General features: G+C 39.4%; 1 protein-coding gene across 15 annotated transcripts in view; it reads right to left on the reverse strand.

Annotated features, from left to right (window-relative positions):
• The window catches only part of STAU2 (staufen double-stranded RNA binding protein 2), a 298,260-nt gene that overhangs the window by 38,675 nt on the left and 236,411 nt on the right, over positions 1–23,174 (reverse strand). For 12 of the 15 annotated variants that reach the window (XM_046642548.1, XM_046642547.1, XM_046642551.1 and 9 more), the window contains one exon: positions 22,178–22,424. The exons of the other annotated variants lie outside the window; for them this stretch is intronic. In XM_046642548.1, the coding sequence (XP_046498504.1) occupies positions 22,197–22,424 (228 nt within the window). In that variant the 3' untranslated portion in view covers positions 22,178–22,196. Of the gene's footprint in view, positions 1–22,177; positions 22,425–23,174 lie in introns of those variants that run through there. 15 annotated transcript variants of the gene reach the window in all.

The raw sequence follows: 23,174 nt of genomic DNA on the forward strand, positions 1-23,174 counted from the left end.
ATGTATTTGGAATCTCATGGTTTCTACTCTGGCCCCGATTCCATATTCTAAGATATTCAGGAATATCACTTTTACTCCTGCTTTCGTTTTAATGTACAAACACTTTTTTACTTTATCAGTTCTTTGGGCTTAGTCCTGTCTAGTAACTCTATAGAAACAAGAAAGAGAGAGAAAAGAAGGGTTTTATTAAGAGTTGCCAGACATTCTCTCCCAACGCTTGTCCGGCAAAGCTCAAGGAAAAAGTTAAAGATTGAGAACAAGAAAATACTCCTAAACAGTAGCTATAGAATGTTCTCAAAAAAAAAAAAAAAAATCTGTACTAACTTGAGTACTATCTGTAATTGTAAAAATGCTGGTTCATTCTGAACCCCTCTAACAAAGATATAAGGTTAGCTCTTGTTACATGAACCTAATTTTGTCATGTGTATTCTCAAAAGGGGAAAGCAGAATTTTATCCTGATATACTCAGAACCAAAGTGGTGTCAACCAAGCTCCAAATACAGAAAGAACAGGAGGAAGCTGATGCTGGTCAGTGGGTGGATGGCACCGGAGAAGGGCAGTAGCACTTGACATTAATTATACATCGTCCCACCCGGTCCCAGTCAGGGTATTTGCCAAGCAGTTCTTACATTCCTGTGGCCTCGGAACAGGGCCATGCTAGAGTTTCATGGAAAACAACAGTGCATTATAAAACGTTTCAATCACTCCAGCTCCCTTTGATGACTAAATGATCTAACAAAAATGTTCATTGAAAATTACTTTCGTGAAAGTAATCAAATTTTGACTTCAAAATTTTTTCCGAAGGAAGTTTCCTACATTCACCTTTCTCTCACGACTAACAACTGCTGATTTAATGGTAACTTGCCAAGGTTTTTATACTACAAAGATATATGCAGAGATAGAATTTACAAAAAAAAACCCACAAACGAAGGATGCTGTTACTCTGAGAGGGTATAGTGACAGAAGACAAGCATGGCTCCTTCCTACTTAGCATGAAAAATACTAATTCCCAAGAAATACAGAGAATATAAGCCATTTCAGATAGGCTTTATTATTATATTTGTGCAACAGAGCCATAAATTTCGAGTCCATAGAAATAAATAGCTTTAGAGAATACATTTTCCATATAGAAATCAGAAATCCCTAAAGCCATTCTGAGACCCTTCTGAATGTCCACGCGTTTTTAAAGGGACAACTTTAAATAGTTGAGAGGCACTCCGGTTTCTGGAGCTGCATTTCTACCCTTCTCCCTGTCAGGAAGTGGGGCCTCCCACGTGAAGCCTGTTTTCGTTAAGATGATCCCCTCCACAGAGACCTCAAAGGTGGCCCTAGCATGTGCAGAGTTCCCACTGAAATCAAAACCCATCCTCACATTCACGTAGTTCTGCCCCCAGAGATCACCACATCCCACACATGCTGCTGTCATCACACCCACGCTGTTGTCACAACACCCAACGGGCTGTTACTAAGGGCCCTGGTATGCTGCCGAATATATGCATTAAATAGGAATTTCAAAACATATTTCAGGAATACTTGTCCTTGGCTCTATATCTTCATTTGCTCAATGCGGCCAGTGTGTCTGGAGGAGCAACTCCTATCAGGCATAGCTCCCTGAGAGTCCCCAGGCCTCCTGGTCCCCAGCCCCAGTAGTGAATACACAATGGAAGTCAGAGGAATGCTGCGGGAGGAATCTAGGGCAGTGCCGAACTGGATCGCTCTCCTTCTATCAGACCATTCACACAGGTCAGCACATCTCACTTCACCCGCATCCTTGACTCAGCAGTGGCTGCCAACCCAAGCTCAAACTCAATTCCAGTTTTGTATCCTTATCTTCTTAAGATTCTCAGTCTCTTAGCCTGAGGTACTGACGAACTACACGTCTGGCAAACATGACCCCACCCCTCCTTTGATGTTCTGGAGTAGCTGTTGCCTCTATGTTGAACCAAGCAAGAACTCTAAGAAAATGGGCATTGTTGTTGTTTTGATGAAGGTGATTTGGGGCAGGTCATCTGTTCCAAGTTAGAAAAGAGACATGACTTGATAGACAGCACATATAACTAAATTAATATTTGGGGCTCTTAATTCTTGTTAAATATTTATACTAAATTACTACAGAACATGAGAGAACTTTTGAACAAGTGTAAACACACTTGATGATATTTAGCTTAAGAACTCTTTTTGCCCCTTCCTGGAAATTGACAGTAGTAAACCAACAGAGGTAAAGGATGGCTAAATAGTAATTACAAAGGGCTTTCGAGGAAAATGCTTAAGCGAGAGGAACGAATTCTGTTCTCTGCTAAGCCTTCGAATATTGTTCCATCCATGGTCTTCTAGACTTGAGGTGTCTCGTGGTACTTCCTAGTTGTTTGGGGGGTCTCAGCTTTGGTGATGACAGAAGCATCAGTAACTTCTAGGATGAGAGCCACGGTTATTCAGTGCCAGACTCTGGATATAGCTTTGTTTTCATATTCTTCACACTGATGTCATAAGGAGCTCTAAGACTGTCCTAACATACTTAGGATATGTTGGTCACATTCCACAAATTTCCAATATGCTTCTGAGAGTGATTCATTCCAAATGGTTTAGCTGTTGACACTAGAATTGGCTTTATATTGGGAATCTGAACTACAGCTCTGAGCTTAGTTTTTGGGGTGCACCTCCACCCCTAACCTCTCCCACAACTCTTCTACTTCTTTCAGTTGAGTTCAACAAACATTCACTGAATAACTGTGTGCCAGGTTCTTGGGTATGTAGTAGGTGATTAAACGGACTATGGAATCAGATCGATCTGGCCTGGAACCTGGCTGGGAGACTTTGGGGAAATTGCTTCACCTCTGTGAGTCTTAGTTTCTTCCATGAGTATCTTCAAATGAGATAATGCACATGACGTGTTTACCACAATCCCTGGCACACAGGAGATGTGTCATACACAGTAACTATCATTATTACACACATGTATATGATAGACCACAAACAGATCATGGGCTAGTGGAGAAGGAAACACTAAAACAGCCCATTTCAATACTTCTGGTAAGTGCCAATTTTAAAGGAGTAATACTTATCCCAGCCTTAGTAAGTAATTAGGTGGAAGGTGAGGCTCAGAGGAGGGATACAGGAATTGATACCTGAACTGTATCTTACTGGATAAGTAGGGGAAGGCATCCTTGCTCTGTGGTTTGGGTGAAATCTCGTGCCATATTTGGCAAATATGGGGTGCCTTTGGAGGCTACACACGATTTCTTCTGTGTATTTGCAAGGAGAGGATACCAGTGACATCATGTCATGCTGGTGGCAGCCAAAGAGGTCAACAGATAGTGTAAGCATGGCAGCAAGTGGGAGGATGGAGATTGTGTAGGAGGGGGAGAATGAGGCGGGGAGAGGCAGAAGTGAGGTAGGGACACAGCCGCAGGCTTTCACCCATCTGTGGAATGTAGGGGAACTCTTACACTTGGAACCCGCGGGGAGGGAGCTGGACCAGTCCCCTAAGACTTCATGCTTGGGTCCTGGCCCAGCCGTGATGCCACACCCAGAGCTCCAGCTCTGTTGTTCCCAGCAGCTCTGCTCCTGCCCTTCTCCTTGGTCGATCCAATCTCCATGCTTCTTTGTCAGGTTTGATCACCTAACCCAAGCCTGTCACATCACCTGCTCTGCCTCTACCCCTATTTATAAGGATTTTTTGCCCACATCTACTGACAAATAACAAAAAATTTTAAACCTAAAAAATATATGAGATTTTCCTTATTCCTGCTGTATCTGTGAACTTCAAGTGTCACCTACACTGTGACATGCCAAAATGTGTTTTTAGTCAATGTAATGTCTTTATGACACGTAGTATTTTTAAAAAAATGCAACTTATTTGAGTGCCTTTGGCATGTACACAACCGATCAGGCAATAGAGACTATGGGATTCCAGAGTGTATAGCCAATGATGGTGAAGGAACTTCTCTAAAATTATTTGCACAATAGATAATGAATTTGGAGGCAGTCATATTAAGGGACAATGAGAAGTTTCCCTTTTCTTCCTTCTGTTCTGCCTATCTGCCTGCTTCCTTACCTACCAGCAATGGCTGAGCCATCAGGAGAAGTCGGGTCTAAGAGACCTGGGGTTGACTCCAGCTGTATGATCACGGACAAGTTAATTAATCATTGTGACACTTGCCAGAGAGTGATAAGAGTAATACTGTCTAGTTTCATCTTACTTTATACCTTATCAAAGCAATATGTTGGCATTTGAAAATGAAAATGGCCACAGGTTTTTATGTTTGGCAATGTACATGTGTTGGACTTTCACTAGTTCATTTGTGCTGTTTCTTGACCTGCTTTGAACTGGTGACATACAAATTAAAAACGGCTTTTATAACAGTGTTGTCCAGAAGAATTGTATTCCTCATATTTATTTCATTTCAAGTGTGCCAGTTCTGAAGAGTCAATATGCTTTATGCATGAATTTCTGAGTACTTGATCATAAAGGATATTGCCTCACGAGAAAGACTGTAGGAAAATAAATTGCCATAATTATTATGTAAGCTGATGACACAAAACAAATGTTCACAGTTCAGGCTTCTAAGTCTTTCTAAGTGGTCAAGGCCTTAGTCTGATATTCTTCCCATGACTTTGCTAAAAGTTTATTTATTGATGTGCAATCCAAGACTCAGAATCCTTACTTTTATGGGCAGCATATTTAGGAAAAGGCATCGAAGTACCTCCTCCATTAGTAAAGGTGACTTTCAAGAAGGCAATCTCCTTTGGTTCTGATTTATCCCATATCTAGGATGAATAAAATTTGATTTTTGCCAAATGGTTTCTGATCAGTGAGCAGCTGCAGAGAACATTCGTGAGCTGTAGGATGCGGAACGAGATAAGGAAATTTCCTTATGTCTCATGGACTGACTTTGAGTATTTTCCTTTGTACCCTTGCACGCAGGTTCACTAACCTTGTCGGTGCACTGAAGAGGAAGAGGGGGTCGGTGGCTAGGAAAGCAAGACTTTAAAATGGTGCATCAAGATTCTTCCCACTGAAGGCCAGATTTGTTGTGAAATCTCTTGACGCCAGCAATTCTTTTCCTTTTAACAAAGAGTCAGGATTTTTGAGACAACGCTTTCCAAGTTGCCTGAAAATTTGTAGAATTTCTAGCTTCGGAATGAAACTTTTCTGGGGCATTGCCTGAAACAGAAGGCCCTGGTTTTGCCCTATTTTGTTTTCTCACAAGAAACAGGCTGGCAGATAGCTCAGGCAGAACCCTGTTTCCAGAGGCGACTCAATCTTCTAAGCTCACACCGAGCTATAAAGTTGGTTCTCAGACGTCTCCATTTTCTCTCTGAATCCTTTCTGAATGAAGGTTCTCGCGGCTGCTTACTGTTCTTTTGGAGGGTGACACCTATTCTCTATTCTCCTTCACTTTGAATATCATTTTTCAAGCTTTCTGGGAAGCGCCGTTACACTTCTATGAAGAGACTCCAACTGCCAATCTTGAAATATGCTTTGAAACCAGTAACACCAGGTGCTCTGTTCAAGAAGGAAAGGAGGCAGCTCCATATAACATACAATACGACATTTGTTTGCAGGCAGCACGGGATGTAAACACACACCCCACTGCAGCCTAGACAGACCAAGGCTTCTCTCGAAACACTCTAACGGCTTGAGGAAATGCAAGGACACTTTCAAAAACAAAGCATTAGAAACAAATGGAAACAGAAGAATCAAAGGAAACATTAAAAAAAGGAATCCAACTTGAACATGGCTTGTAATAACATGCTTAACAGAACGGAAGTTGGAGAGTCAGATAGAGTTATATCATCAACCTGCAAATAAGAAGGATCTCCTTCAGAATAAGAGATCTACTCTTTGTAAGCGATTTTAGAGAAGGGGGATTTGTTTTTGTGATATCATTTTAGGAAGATACAGCTAAAATGAGGTCACTGCCCATTGAAGGATGCCACTAGTTCCTCAGCATAATTTACATATGAAACCAAAGTATATGTAAGAATAAACAGAAACATGATGTTTTCTACTCTTGCCAAGAGACCATTTATTTTCCTCTTGAATTTTTATATAGCCTCACTCTTCAAAGAGCAGAGACCTGCAAAGGAGGAAATTCAGGTGGCAGAGAGATGACCCCATCCCCAGTGCACACTCACCGACCCCACAGCCACCAGCAGCTTGGTCGGGCCGCCCTATTTCCCAGTCACTCAGGCAGTGTGGCCAAACAGTGCTGGGGTGTCCTATTCGGTGCTCAACAGTTTAAAGACATGACAAACATTTCAAATCTTTTTGGATGCATATTTTAAATTTTCCAGCACATGTGATAATATTTATTAAGTATTTAATGGCATTTCTTTTAAACCACAGTTTCCTTATGATACCCTAGAAGATAGCCCCTCCTCCTTATTTAAAATGTTTCTATATTTAGTAGGAATGTATTTGACTAAAGGATGTGTTAGATCCACGTTCTTTGTTAGTGGAGGTATTAGGGTGACTCATTTAATTTCTTAATTATTTCTTCAAATTAATGATCTCTTTTAAACCAAGCTTGAGTGATTACATATATTTTTTGAGAGGGGTGATTAACTTCCCTCCCTGCTTTCATAGGACGACGTTTTAAAACTCTCCTTCTCCTAACCTTTCCCAGCTGTGACCAGTTTGGACATTGTGACATTGAACACCAATGGTTCTGTATGTCCATCACAGCCTTGCTTAGTCGTAATCCTTTAAACGTGTGTGCACACACATGTGTATGTACGTGGATTGCTTAATTACATCACAACGAGACTTAACATCCTTTTTTCTTTGTATCTCTATTGCTGCCCATTTTCTTAACCCTGCATTTAAAGGCAGTGGGTACTACTGTAGGGTTATGGCCAAAAGCTCTCACCTTAATCTTTTGACTGATTCATTTAACACTTAGGAAGCATTCTTGCATTTTAGAATAGCATACCTGTTGATCTCACAAACCTGAATGGCAGCCCATAAATTATTTTGCTTCAGACCGATACACCATGGTGTCATCTTGTAACTGTTTTCCTGGGTTTCAGATTCATGAAGTTATTCAATCATCTTTACTATTTATATATTCTATTCATTTTAATGTGGCTAAAAAAATGGGAGTTCTTCCTTCTCTACACTGGAGTTCTGGGTCTTTAAAAAGATATTTTTGCCAGCTATTATATCCCTAGTCTTTGTAATAAAATTCCTCTAGAGGAGAGGTGAAAGGGCTCGAGCAACGCCTTTCTACCCTCTGGCTTATTAGAAAGGATGAAGGGTTTCTAAGCAGGATGAAAGAAATAATCCAGGAAGGAAGCCAGGAAGAAAAGGGGGTGGAGGGAAACTTAAGCCAGTGTCAAGATCCTGGTGAATGGAAGAATGTGACACAGAAGAGAAAAAAAGAGGAGCCACTCTGATAAATCTCACTATCCATCCTTGAAGGCCAATTTCAAAGGCTTCTTGAGGGAGCCATCCTGACTTCCCCACCCTCTCACTCTCCCACCACTGGTGTCCCAGAACACTTGATCTGTCTCTCCTTTAGAGTCCTCACCAGGTTCTACTTTGTATTATAGGTATTTGAGTGATTTCCTGTAACCCTCTACTTATTCAACATTTAATAACCTATTAGTGAGCACCTCATTTGAAGCCAGGCACTTTGTTAGGTGCCAGGGGTACGAGGATGACTGGGACAGGATCCCTGCCCTCAAGAGCTTACAGTCTTGGCCTAGCCCTTGCCTACAACACCAGGCCCATTCTCTGCCATCCCTGCCATCTTGTTTCTGTGTCATGTCTCTGTCAATGCAGTTTCCCTGGCCTGAAATGTCCTTTCTCTTCTTTTCCCTTGTTCGTCTTTCAAGGCTCAGGCATGAACTCTTCAGGAAGGTTTTTCTGATGTGCCAGGTTGAGTTTCCACAGCAGCTGCAAACTTCTCTTTTAGCACTACCCATAAATTGAGACTTTCTGTTTACAAGTCTATCTCCTCCAGTGGATTCAGGGCAGGAAATGTGCCTTTGAATCTCTGATTGTCCAAGCTCACTATGCCTGTTCCATGGTAGATACCCATTAAATATTAGCCAAATTAATAATTGATTAGCTCTTCTCATAATGTTCTTCCAGGTTGAGGTGGGAAAGACATCATTTATCCCTTTTCACAGGTAGGAAAACAAAGGGACTGCTATGGACTGAATGATTGTGTGTCCCCTCCCCAAATTCATATGTTGAAGCCTAATCCCCAGTGTGATGGTATTTGGAGATAAGGCCTTTGGGACATAATTAGGCCACGAAGGTGGAGCCCTCTTGAATGGGATTAGTGCCCTTACAAGAAGAGACAAAAGAGAGTATCTCTCTCTCTGCCAAGTGAGGACAGAGCAAGAAGATGACCGTCTGCAAAGCAAGAAGAGAGCCCTCCCCAGAAACAGACCATGCTGGCACCCTGTCTGTGGACTTCTCAGCCTCCCCAACTATGAGAAATAAAGTTCTGTTACTTAAGCCATCCATTCTATGGTATTTTGCAAAAGTAGCCAAACTGACTAAGACAAACGGAGAGGATAAATGACATGACCCCAAATTTAAATGATGGTAGGGTTGGGCAAGAAGCCACATCTTCTGCTTTATTCACCAGATAAATAGATTTGCTATCAGAAAAAGGCATACTTGTTTCCTCAGTCATCTTAGGAAGAGTGTTTGGATGGGAGACTGAATAGAAGGATTTGGAGATAAAAAGATAGGGGGACAGACACGGTAGGGGGCCTATTTGGCAAAACACGGAAATAACTGAAACAACCATTTTCTGCAGTCTCTAGAGACGACAGGTTGAGGGTTAGTGCTATTGCATGGATTCTATCCCTTGGTCAATTCAAGAATGGAAAAGAATGTGGGTCAAAGGAAAGAGGGTGAAAAGTAGATGAGCAAACAACTCCTTCTACTGGGCAAGAACACACACACAAAATTACGCAGATAGAGGGCACTTGGGAAGACTCAGATTAAAGCTAGAATTCAAACAAAGCTGCTTGAGAACAAAGCTGCAACTCGGGAAAAATTGGAAACAGCTGAACAGATTCATGAGCAAATTTCTAATTGATGTGACTTTTAAATGTGCAGAGATATTTTATTTTTATATAAGGGTGACAAACAGGCAGCACAAAGCAGTAAGAAGGGCCTGATTGTCCCATTTGAATTCAGAAGTCTTGGTTTTAGGTCTCTCTCTTAAAATTTACAGGCTCTGTCACTTTGGGCAGGTTATTTAGCTTCTCTGAAATGTAGTTTTTTCTTAAGATGACATAACGCTATATTTTCATAGGGTTGTTGTGAGGATTGACTCTCCTTTTCATTAAGAAGTCCAGATTTTTTTTTCAAATTATTACATGCAGGGTGGGATTAGGTTGTTAGCCAGTTTTCTCAACGGCTTCTAGGCAGCTATTTCTTTATGTGTTGATGGCAAGGTTTCAAGTTAAATGGCTACCCCAGCTGCAAGGGAGTATGGGAAAATGACAACCAGTTTTGCTTTTGTGGCTTTTTTTTTTTTTGCCTCTATGAAGAGAAGAATTTAAGGCAGAGGGAATTTGGCCAGACTTTTGGATTAGTCAACCTGTGCCACAACACCCAACACCCAGTAGCAATAACACAGGCATAAATGGACGGAAGAAAGGGATCATGGGACTGACAGAGCTAAGCAGTGGGCTTGGGGTGATGAATCTGATTAAATAGTAAATTAAAAGTAATAGAGAGAGTAATGTCAGCATCACAGTGGAATGAGTTGTTCCCTTTGTCTCTCCCCTCTAAGTTACAACTAAATGGACATTCATTAACCAACAGATGATTCCCTACACGGAACAATAGGATGTCTGAGAGATCTAGGCAGCCACATATCTGAAGGTAGGGGCAGGGGGTGGTTGGATCCCTGGGAAGCAGTGGAACTAGGTGAGCAGACCCCTCTGCCTCCCTGGCAGCAGTGATCAAGTTAGCAGGTCCTCACACAGTGGCCAGCGGGACTGTAAGAGGAGATAGGGACAGCCTATGTGCTAATGCTTTCAGGGTGGTAGCCAAGCCCACAGAAGCACCCACTGTGCTGGGACAGTCCTGCCCATGGGAATGCTCCCCACTGACTGGTTTGGCTCAGCCTCCCCAAAGAAGCCCCACCAAGTGCAGCAGCTCAACAAAACTGCCCATGAGTGCAGACCTGGCCCCCACACAAAAGAAAGCACCTCTCCCCTCCTGCCTAGCATAGCAGCTCAGCCAGTCCCCTGCTGAGTGCAGTGGCCCCACATGAGAGCAACCTCCTGGCAGAGCACACTCTGTCTGCCTGTGAGTGTGTGACCTGCCAAGCAACTGCAGTCAGTGCACAAACGCAGAGCACCCCTACCAGCACAACTTCCAGCAGGCATGGTGGGATCAGAAAACACAGCTCCTGTCCTACCCTCCCCAGTAGTAGCAGGTGGAATTTGTGACCTGATACTACCACAAACGTGCCAGCAAAGGATCACTTCATCAAACACCATGAAGAACTACATTAATACTTCAGAGCAGAAGGAAAATGACAAGTCTCCAGAAACCAATCCTGAACTCACAGAAGTTTACAATCTAAATGAGAATTTGAAATAGTTGTCTCAAAGAGACTCAACGAGCTACAAGAAAACTCAAAAAGACAGTTCAATGAGCTCAGGAATAAAATTAATAAGCATAGGAATAATTCACCAAAGAGACTGAAACTCTAAAAAGAAAAAACCCGAACAAATTCTGGATATGAAAAACACAATGAAATAAAAAAAATAATCTAGAATCCATAAAAAATAGAGGTGATGTTATGGAGGACAGAATCAGTGATTTAGAGCATAGAAATATGGAAATGCTTCCAGTAGAGGAGGAGAGAGAACTAAGATTTTTTTTTAATGAAGAAACAGTTTGAGAAATATCCAACTCAATTAGGAAAGCAACATAAGGATTATAGGTATTCAAGAGGGAGAAGGGAGGAAGAAAGGAGCAGAGAGCTTGTTCAAAGAAATAATAGCTGAGAATGTCTCAAACCTGGGGAAGAAACTGGACTTACAAATACATGAAGCCAATAGAATTCCCAATTACATCAATGCAAAAAGACCTTCTCCAATGCATATAATATTAAAATTGGCAAAAGTCAATGATAAAGAAACGATATTAAGGGCAGGAAGGCAGAAGAAAATAACCTACAAAGGAACCCCTATCATGCTTTCAGCGGATTTCTCAGCAGAAAGCTTACAGGTGAGGAGGGAACGGAATTATATATTCAAAATACTGAAAGACAAAAACTTTCAGCCAAGAATACTCTATCCAGTGAAACTATCCTTAAGATATGATGGAGAAATAAAAGCTTTCCCAGATAAACCAAAGCTGGAGGAGTTCATCACTACTAGGCCTCCCTACAAGAAACGTTGAAAGGAGCCCTCCCATCTGAAACTGAAAAGCAAAGGTTTACAAAACCTTGAGCAAGGAGATAGACAGAATCAGAAAATTGTAACTCTGTATCATAATAGATTAGTAAACATTTAATTATACATAAAAAGTAAAGGGAAGGAAAGCATCAAAAATAACAGTAAATACTTCAACTTAGTCACAAATTCACAACACAGGAAAGAACAATTTGTGACAGCAAAACTCAGAAGGGGAAGAGGAAAAGGATAGAACCTACTTAGGCTAACGGAGATAAGAGGCTATCAGAAAATGGACTATCTCATCTACACAAAACTCATGGTAACCACTAAACAAAAAATCAGAGGAGAGCCGCAAATCGTAAATAAAGAGAAAACTGAGAAAATCATCATGCAAAACAACCAAATTGAAATGGCAGTCAGAAATACAAGGGAAAAGAAACAAAGGAAATATAGAACAACCAGAAAACAAGAGATAAAATGGCAGTGTTAAGCTCTCATATATCAAAAATCACTCTCAATGTAAAAGGATTGAATTCTCAAATCAAAAGACACAGGCTGGCTGGCTGGATTAAAAAACAAGACCCAAAAATATGCTGCCTCCAGGAAACACATCTCAGTTCTAAAGGCAACACAGGCTCAGAGTGAAGGGATGGAAGACAATTCTCCAAGCATATGGTAAAACAAAACAAAGCAGGTATTTCCATACTTATATCAGATAAAGAAGACTTCAAGATAAAAAAGACAATGAGAGACAAAGAGGGCCAGTATATAATGATAAAAGGGACATTCCACCAAGAGGACATTACACTTATGAACATATATGCACCTACCACAGGAGCACTAAAGTATATAAAGCCACTATTAACAGACCCAAAGAGAGATGTTGAGAAACACAATAATAGTAGTGGACCTCAACATCCCACTTACATCAATGGATAGATCATCCAGACAGAAAGTCAAAGGAAACAGTGGCCTTAAATGAAATATTAGACCAGATGGACTTAATAGATATATCTATAGAACATTCCATCCAAAAACAGCAGAATACACATTCTTCTCAAGTGAATATGAAACATTCTCAAAGATGGACCATATGTTGGCAAACAAGGCAAGCCTAAATAAATTTAAGAAGACTGATATCATAGCAAATATCTTTTCTGAACACAATGCTTTGAAACCAGAAATCAACTACAAGAAAAAGTCACAAATATGTGAAGACTAAACAACACACTACTGAACAACTATTGGATCAATGAAGAAAACAAAGGAGAAATCAAAATATATCTGGAGGCAAATGAAAATGAAAACACAACAAACTAACTTTTATGGGATGCGGCAAAACCAGTGCTAAGAGGGAAATTTACAGGAAGACAGGCCTCATCTCAACAAAGAAGAAAAATGTCAAATAAGTAATCTTAAACTACACCTAACAGAATTAGAAAAAGAAGAACAAACAAAGCTCAAAGTCAGGAGAAGGAGGAAAATAATAAAAAATAGAGCAGAAATAAATGAAATAAAGACTTAAAAAACAATAGAAAGGATCAATGAAACTAAGAGCTGGTTTTTTGAGAAGATAAGTAAAATTGACAAACCCTTTGCCAGACTCACTAAGAAAAAAAGAGAGAAGCCTCAAATAAATAAAATTATAAATCAAATAGGAGAAATTATAATGGATACCACAGAAATACAAAGGATTATAAGAGAATACTATGAAAAACTATATGCCAACAAATTGGATAACCTAGAAGAAGGGGAAAAATTCTTTGATTCATACAACCTTCCAAAACTGAATCAAGAAGAAATAGAGAATCCGAGTAGATCAATAACAAGTAAAGAGATTGAAACAGTACTCAAAAACGTCTCCAAAAACAAAAGTCCAGAACCAGATGGCTTCTCTGGAGAATTCTACCAAACATTCAAAGAAGATTTAATACCGATCCTCCTCAAACTATTCCAAAAACTTGAAGAAGGTGGAACACTTCCTAATTAACTCTATGAGGCCAACATTATCCCGATACCAAAACCAGACAAGGACAACACAAAGAAGGAAAATTACAGGCCAATATTGCTGATGAATATAGATGCAAAAGTCCTCAACAGAATATTGGAAAATCAAATACAGCAATACAATAAAAGGATCATACACCATGAATGGGATTTATACCAGGGAAGTAGGGATGGTTCAACATCCACAAATCAATGAATGTGATACACCACATTAACAAAATGAGGAATAAAAATCACATTATCATCTCAACAGATTCAGAGAAAGCATTTGACAAGATCCAACATCCATTTATGATAAAAACTCTCAATAAAATGGGTATAGAAGGAAAGTACCTCAACATAATAAAGGCCATATATGACAAACCCACAGCCAACATCATATTCAATGGTGAAAAATGGAAAGTCATCCCCGTGAGAATAGGAACAAGACAAGGGTGCCCACTCTCACCACTCCTATTCAACATAGTACAGGAGGTTTTGGTCAGAAATAAAAGGTATCCAAAATGGAAAGGAAGAAGTAAAACTCTCGCTATTTGTGGATGACATGATTCTACATACAGAAAATCCTAAAGAATCCACCAGAAAACTATTAGAAATAATCAACAACTACAGAAAAGTTGCAGGGTACAAAATCAACTTACAAAAATCAGTTGTATTTCTATACACTCATAACAAACCAGTAGAAAGAGAACTCAAGAATACAATCCCATTTACAATCGCAACAAAAAGAACAAAATATCTAGGAATAAATTTAACCAAGGAGGGGAAAGCCCTATGCAATGAAAGCTATAAGACATTATTGAAAGAAATAGATGATGACATAAAGAAATGGAAAGATATTCCATGCACATGGATTGGAAGAAAAAACATTGTTAAAATGTCCATACTACCTAAAGCAATCTACAGATTCAATGCAATCCAAATCAGAATCCTAGTGACATTCTTCATAGAAACAGAACAAAGGATCCTAAAATTTATATGGGACAACAAAAGACCCCAAATAGCTAAAGCAATCCTGAGAAAAAAGAACAAAGCTGAAGGCATCACAATCCCTGACTTCAAAACATACTACAAAGGTATAGTAATCAAAACAGCATGGTACTGGTACAAAAACAGACACACAGATCAATGGAACAGAATTGAAAGCCCAGAAATAAAACCACATGTCTATGGAAAGCTTATCTTTGACAAAGGGACCAAGAACATACAATGGAGAAAGGAAAGTCTCTTCAATAAATGGAGTTGGGAAAACTGGACAGCCACGTGCAAAAGAATGAAAGTAGACATTATCTTACACCATACATGAAAATTAACTCAAAATGGATTAAAGACTTGAATGTAAGGCTTGAAACCATGAAAGTCCTGGAAGAAAATATAGGCAGTACACTCTTTGACGTTGGTCTTAGTAGTATCTTTTCAAATACTATGTTTATTTGGGCAAGGAAAACAAAAGAAAAAACAAACAAATGGGACTACATCAGACAAAAATCTTCTGCAAGGCAAAGGAAACCATGAACAAAATGAAAAGACAACTCATCAACTGGGAGAAAATATCTGCAAATCATATATCCAACAAGGAGTTAATTTCCAAAATATATAAAGATCTCATACAATTCAACAACAAAAAACCAAACACCCCAATCAAAAAATGGACAGAGGATATGAATAAACATTTTTCCAAATAAGATATACAGATGCCCAACAGACACATGGAAAGATGTTCAACATCACTAATTATTAGGGAAATGCAAATCAAAACTACAATAAGATATCACCTCACACCTGTCAGAATAGCTATAATTAACAAGACAAGAAATAACAAGCATTGGAGAGGATGTGGAGAAAAGGGAACCCTCATCCAGTGCTGGTGGGAATGCAAACTGCGCAGCCACTATGGAAAAAAGTATGGAGATTTCTCAAAAAATTAAAAATAGAAATACTATATGATCCACCTATCCCACTACTGGGTATTTATCCAAAGAATCAAATCAGCAATACAAAGAGATCTACGCAGCCAAGTGTTCACTGCAGCATTATTCACAATAGCCAAGTTGTGGAAGCAACCCAAGAGTCCATCAACCGATGAATAGATAAAGAAGATGTGGTATATATATATGATGGAATACTACTAAGCCATCAAAAAGACAAAATCGTCCCATTTGCAACAACACGGATGGACCTTGAATGTATTACATTAAGCAACATAAGGTAGACAGAGAAACACAAACACCGTATGATTTCACTCAGATGTGGAAGATAAAGAAACACATGGATAAAGATAACAGATTAGTGGTTACCAGAGGGGAAGTGGGTGGAGGGTGGGTAAAAGGGGTAAAGGGGCACAGGTATGGTGATGCATAAAAACTAGACTATCGGTGGTGAGCACGATGCAGTCTATACAGAAACGGATATACAACAATGTACACCTGAAATTATGCAATGTTATAAACCAATATGACTTCAACTACAACAAAAAAAGTAATAGGCAAAGTGGCATGGACCAGTCCATTAACAGAAACTGCTGAAGTAGTTCCACCACTAGTTTTCAGGAATAACGCAGAGGCACATTTCCAACAAAACTGAGTAGGAGATCAAGTTGCCTTTTTCGTAGGGTCTCCCTTTTTCATTATCTGATGTCACCATTTGCTTTTCACTTCTTCTCTCTCCCTCCCTCCAGCCCCAGTGGTTTTCAGTTCCCCTAAATCAGCATTCTGATGCCCTTTTAGGGTGGGCTCCATTTTCCAGGGTTTTCTGTTTCTCTCTCTTTTCCCCAATAACTCAACTATCTTATGTTTAATTTCCTCAGATTCCAATTTTTGGTTACTGCCTCTGTGACTAAAGAAAGGAAGAAAGGGTAGGGAAGGACAGAAAGAAAGGAAGGAAGGAAGGGAGAAAGGAAGGAAGGAGAGAGAGAAGGAAGGAAAGAAGGAAGGAAGGACAAAAGGGAGGAAAGAAGGAAGGAAGAAAGAGAGAAAGAGAAAGAGAGAAAGGAAAGAAAGGAAGAAAGAAAAAGAAAAAGATGAAAGAAAAAGACCAAAGAAAGAAATTCAAGTTAAGCTGTAGGTGGGTTAGCTCTAACAATATTTACATTTTAATAGAAGCCATTAATGCCTGAATGTCAAGTACTGCAACGGGTAACAGAGGTATGATTTGGGGCATTTTGGGATAGGACCCGTGGAAGAGAGATGTTCAGATTAGGGGACCTGGCTTTAAATTGGCCACTTATTAGATCCCTCCACTTTCTAAGCTAAAGGCTGACCCTGTTAACAAAAGCTAGAGCAAAGATGCAGGAAGGAGGTGCAGGATGGATTGGCTTTTAATCAGCGGGTGACATGATAGGACAGGGTGGCGTGTACTAGAGTTGGGTGGGGAAGGACAAATCTGTCAAAACATGAGGAGAAAAACTGATGTGCTAAGAAGAGACGGCATCGGGTTTAAAATAAAGCTTCATAAAAAGCTACGCAGTTGGGTAACACCCAGTCAAAACAGTGCCCGCTAATGGACTAATTATTAGCATGGAGAGATACCTGTGAATTACACATGGTAACTGACCGTGTAGGAGTGGGTATAGGGAGAACAGGATGGGGGGAGGGTAAATTGAAGGTAAATAAAAGTTGGCCTCATGTTAAGCACACATCAAGCAAAATTACAGAAAATGTCCTTGTTTTGCTTATTAGTCAGTAAAATGTATTCTTTTTTGTCCTGTGTGTTCACCTATAAGTGTGTACTATTAACCATCAATGAAAGAATATATATAGATAAATTAGAGAATGATTACTCACAATAGAATAATTACTGACTTTACAAAAAGAATCCTCCTTGAGGTTTCTTTAAGTGCCATTTCAAATATTATTCAACTTATCAAAGATCCTTTTTTATGTATAATACAAGCTCTTAAGTATTCTATTTCATAAAGTAAGTCCAGCCCATGTAATAGGGAGACAAAGGTTTCAGTTGATTTAGTTCAGCATAAAAAACATAGGAAACATACACTGCTAATAGATAAAGGAAATAGAAAAATGCAGCCCATTTTCAGCCATAATAAGGGGTCATTTTATACGCTGTGCTAGTAAGCTCCTGTTCCACCAAGAAGAATTCATTAAGTAGAGAGAAAGTCAATAAAAATGAGCTTTATTAAAAAGAACTGATGTAATTAAAGGTATTGGTGAATACCTTGGCTCAGTTATGAAGGGGAAATGACTCAGCAGCACGTGTAAGAATGAACCAAATACCATAGGATCTTCTCCCAATTTATTTCAGAAAAAAAATATGATCCTCTACAGAATTTGTAATAGCCAAGGCGAATGCCAGCATGACGGAGGAAGAAGTGCTTACATAAAGCTGTCACTCTTCAAATAATGGTGAATTATGGTATTGACAGTGCTCACAGCCCGAGAAATCTGTTTGTGAGGAGTGAGAAATGCCCCACGGCTCAGGCTGACCCGGCTTAGGATCCGGAGAGGTGCTTATCATGAATACTGCTCTAGACGTTACAATCTAAATGAGAATATTTGGTCCCTGGAATACTTAAAGCTGCATGCTGGAGAAAATAGGTTTACAACTCTCTGAGAATCTCAGATCAAATGATATTTCTGTGGAAAAAAATGTGTAGGCTCGCCAAATGATAGAACATCCACACATCAAAGGGCGGCAGAGTGGCTGTGCAGTATGGTTTTTAAAAAGAATCGTCCTATCCAAGTTTATGTGGTCTTAGTCACATGGCTTGAATATGCGGCAAAAATCCAAACGCCTCAAGCCCAAGCAATGTGCATGCTGGGCATTTTTGCAGACCTCAGATATATGGATGTGCAGGAAAGCCAGAGGAACTGTGTGAGTAACTAGCACCCTCTCCCCCTGGGGAGCCCACAGCTTAGTGTTGTCTTGTGATCTGAACACTGGCCTGGAGGACAGAGAAACAGCCGGAGGCCTGGATTTGCCAGTGATGCCATATGACAAGCCATTGCCTAGTCTAACACCTTCTAATATAACACCATCAAAAGGATTAAGTGCTTACTGAGTAAAAACTAAAATAAAAAGGTGGATCAGAAGATGCTCCAAGCACTAGAAAGCTTAGTGCAGCATTCCACTAGCTGTCTCACCCTTGTGCCAAGAGGGGAGATAAAAAGGAGCATTGTGAGAAGAAGGGAGGTGGAAGGAGTTTGGAAATTTCCAGTTACAAAAATAATAAATAACCTATAATAAGATCACTTACAAGTGGATGGCACTTTCCAAAGCAGAAGACAATGTGTTCATACACTCTGTGAGCCATGCAACCTTTCTCGTCTGCCCCACAGAGTTGCTAAGACCATCAAATGAAATATTGTCTGCAAGAATGATTTATGAACCATAAATCCTTTAGTAATTTATCATAGCATGTGGTCTAAATGGTTAAGAAAAAAACAAAAACCCTCAGGAAGCTTGAAGAGGAGTATCTGAAGATGGCTAGGCCTTTATCGTGTCCCTGGAGCCTGCAGGCATTTTCCTCCTGGAATGTCTGCCAACACACATCAGAACTGCATAGTTTGGGACAGCAAAAGGAGACTGTCTAATAAAGTGTAAATAAAAGTTGGGTGACCAAGTTTGGAGGGTGGGTTATTTCCTGATCTAGTTACTGTCAACTTATCAGGACATGCAAGGAAACAACATGAGAAAACTTTTGGGTGGATCTGAAACTTTAAGTTTGTCTTATCTAAAGCTCCTTTCTACCAACCAATTGCTGCTCTATTAACAAACAAAAGCAAAAACAAACCCCACCACTTTCTCTCTCTAAGTGTGGCTTAGGATCAGTTGTTTCCCAGCTTTGGTCTATTTGTCACTCCTCACACAGGAGGTGTGTCCCGCTCACCTCCCATCTAAATGTGTGTGTCTGTTGAGGAGAGAAGAGAAAAAGAGTAGCCTGGTTTAAACTAAAATTAATCCATGCCTTTTGATACTCATAGAGCTAATTTCTATTCAACTTTCCAATAGATGGATAGTCTACACGTCAAAGGATCACAAAAGACTACATTTAAAACTGGATCCCTCTCCCTAATAGAAATAGGTATGTATGTTCACAAAAAGATATAAAAGAATGTACATAGCAATGATAGTCATAAGAGCCCCAAACTGGAAAGGATAAATTGTGGGATAATCCTGTAATGGAATATTATATAGCAATGACAAGCTATGAATGACCTGCAAATACACTCATCACTATATACAAATATAAAATTGAGTGAAAGAAATCAGAAGAGAGTATTTAGAGTAGGGTTCTACTTACGCAAGGTACAAAAACAAGCACAATTAATTACATTGTTGGGAGATAGGGTTGTGGTGACCTTTGGAGAAGGGGTGTGACTGAAAGGGAGCACAGTGGGGGCTTCTGAAATGCTGGGGAGTTTCTTGCTCAGGCTACTGGTTACATGGATGTGTTCAATTTTTGAAAATACATCAAGTGTATGCATATGATATGTACTTTTTTTGTGGTATATTTTATTTCAGTAAGAAGTTAATAAAAAGTAGAGCACCTCTAAGTTGACAGGATCCAATAAGATTTTCTCTGACTGGTGCTCAGATACCATCTGTTTTCAAACTCCCCAGTTCCCATGGATCAGGAAGCAACTGATCAGCAGAAATTTGATGGGCTTCTGAGGCTTGAAGTTGAGAAACAGAATATATAAATAAGTATTTTTACTCTCACTGTAAATCGTAGATTCAGTACATGGATGATCTGTAAATTCAATGAATCATAGATTTATAGATCCATGGATACTATGAATTTAATGGATGATATTTTGGTTATTTGGATTTTTTTCCATTCTTGAGATGTCTTAAAAACTTTGGAGATTCTATATCCCCTCTATGAAAGAAATCTAAAAAAATGGATCAAAACCATCTATTAAGTTTATTGAAATTGACAAAGGGTTTTCCCATTGATATATGATCAGGGTCTTATTTAATACTAATTTGAATCATAGAAGATCCCTTTGAAAATGATCATGTTACAATTTTAACCCCTCATTTTATAGCTCAAGAACATGAGACCCAAAGAAGTTTAATGATACGCCTGTGGCCAAACAGATATTCAAAAGCAGAATATGGTCGAAAATTCAGGTTCCCTAACTACTAAACCAATTCACTTTCGTTCTAGCTTTCTGGCTACCACTTTATTCTTGATTCACAGAATTGTGAACAACTAAAAAGAGATAATATGAAATAGAGCTATAATGTGACAACGCTAACATTTAAATTTATTGTGATATTCATACATTCTAAAGAGCAGGGCCAAGAAATTATGTGTTCCTAAGTGACTATTGATTTTTAGAAACTGGCTAACATCAGTTCAGAACTCATATGTGAATAGCATCTTTTTAAAAAGTATACTAATACTCTTATATTGGAAATTATGTTTATTGTTACCAATGGGAGCTGTGTGGGCTATTTTATTTTCTTATTCAGGAACATATGTTGTCAGAGCACAAAATGACCTCAAACCAGCCAGAAGAGAATTTATCAGGCCCTTCTCTGTACATCTGAAGATATATATCTGAGACAGATTCGATGTTATTATAGAACTTCTCAGCCTGAGAACATTTGGGCTATTTTTACTTTACAATGGCCTTTCAAGGACTATTTACCGCTGTGGGTCATTACTATTTGTAAATAGTAATAATTACTTGAAGTTGAAACTATTTACCGTGTTCATTCTGTTTCCCAGGACTCACTTGGCTCTGACTCACTGGCTGCAGAGCAAAGCAGATTTATTATTTTTCAACCAATTTACCTCCTGGCTTTGTATTATGGGTAATGTACTGTGACTTGGTATTGTGACCCTCAAAAAGATTAAAAATGTGAGTTTCCTTGATCGTGGCTGCATAACGTTTATAGTCTGATTCAGTACACTTCTAACAATAGGAATCGCTAGATTAAACAAGGCTTTAAAAGCAACCATCAAAGAAAGTGAATTAACAACATACAATATTGAGGCAGACGTTAGACTCTTGCTGGATTCTATCCTAAGCCTCTCAGATGACCGGATGTAGACTGCACCTCCCTCTCAAGCCTGAAGAAATGGTTACATCTCTCATGGCACTTGTACCCATGGATGACCCATTGGCCATAGGTGCAGCGGACATACGGAAACAAAAACTTACGAGTGGATTCTAAGTACTGTAGAAATTCTAGCGTAGAGATAACATTGAATAAATACCATTCCAGTCCTAAACAACAACGGCATCATGTGAAATCAATTCATCCAACAAATACTTATTGAACACCTATCCTGGCAATTGGAGCCGAAATGAGATAATCCATTTGAAGTGTTGAGTACAGTGACTGGTACATGATAAACACTCCATAAATACTATCAGGGTAACACTTCCTGAAGGAAGTGACACTGAAGCTGACATGGGAAGGAGTGAAAGAATTAACCAGGCAGCTGGGGGTGGAGTAGCAAGAGAGTGGTCAAGGGCAGCATCACTCTGGGACTGTCAGGGGTTCAGGATATCCAGTGACAGGGGCACGGGCTGGGGCTACAGAGATGAGCAGATGTTGGGATATGAAGAACCCCACCATTCTCGTTACAGAGGTCGGTTTTTATACTTTGTATAGTAAGATCCTAGAAAGCAGTGCTTTTCACACCATAGGACCTCATCTATTAATTAGCTCTGAAATCATTTTCATGGGTTTCAACCAGCACTACTTTTCAACGAAAGAGATCAAAATAGAACAGGATAGGACAGAATTGAAAACATCAAACTTGTTTATATATATACATACATATATTTATTTATGTGTGTATTGGGTCATGATGTTAAATTTCTTTCTTATTCTAAGCCACAGTCCAAAGAGTTTGAAGGCGACTTCTTTGAAGTATTTAAGTGGAGGAACGATACAAAAGCCTTGCACTTTGGAAAATCCATTTGGCTGCTGTGTAGAAGCACTGGACAGGGACAGGCAGAACAGCTGCAACAGTCAGGCCACAGATGACAGCGTTCAACTGAGGGCGGAGCTCCCGAGGATGGACAGAAGTTCTGCAGGTGGATACCAGGATACTGAGGAGGACAAGCCTTAGGTGAGGAAGGTGTCAGAAACGCAACCTGGGTTGCCAAGGTTTCTACCTGAGGCAACTAGATAGGTCTTGCTGCCCTTCTCTGAGGCAAGGAGCCCAGAGCCAAAGCAGTTTTGGAGGCAGAAGAAAATGATTAGGTCAGGACATGTTGCAGTACAAGGTTGAAAATGCAGAGAATAAGCACAGTTTGGATAACTTTCCCTATAGAAAATTTTCATCTACAAACCAATCATTATCAAGTGTCTATCATCTGATGCTAAAAGTTAGCACTAAAGTTTGGTATTAATGTCAGAAATGCATGTATATGTATGTATATATAAATATATATTTATTAATTTATATTTATATATTTTGTAGTAAGGAAATAGAGTAAACATATAAGAGATTTGCAAGTGTCCAGACTTTGGGAACAAGTTTAAAAAAAAAAAAAGATGTGCAAGTCAGAATCACTATTAACAGAATGAGGTTAAAGGTTAAAGACAATGTATATGAGCATCTAGCGCAATAGCTGACACAGTGGATGCTCCGCAAATGTTAGTTTTCTTTCCCTCCGCTTTCCGATACCTTGTCAATGGGTCTCAAGATAGAGCAATATAAACTGTTTACATGGGTATATTTCAAGTCACCTGATAGCTAGATTTACTAGATGAAGCTATGATTCACAAAACTGATCACGTTCTTTGTTTTATAAGGGCTGCCAAGAAGTTAATGCACAAATTCATGATGCATTCCA

Source organism: Equus quagga, chromosome 16 (assembly GCF_021613505.1).
Source record: "Equus quagga isolate Etosha38 chromosome 16, UCLA_HA_Equagga_1.0, whole genome shotgun sequence".
Classification (NCBI taxonomy): domain Eukaryota; kingdom Metazoa; phylum Chordata; class Mammalia; order Perissodactyla; family Equidae; genus Equus; species Equus quagga.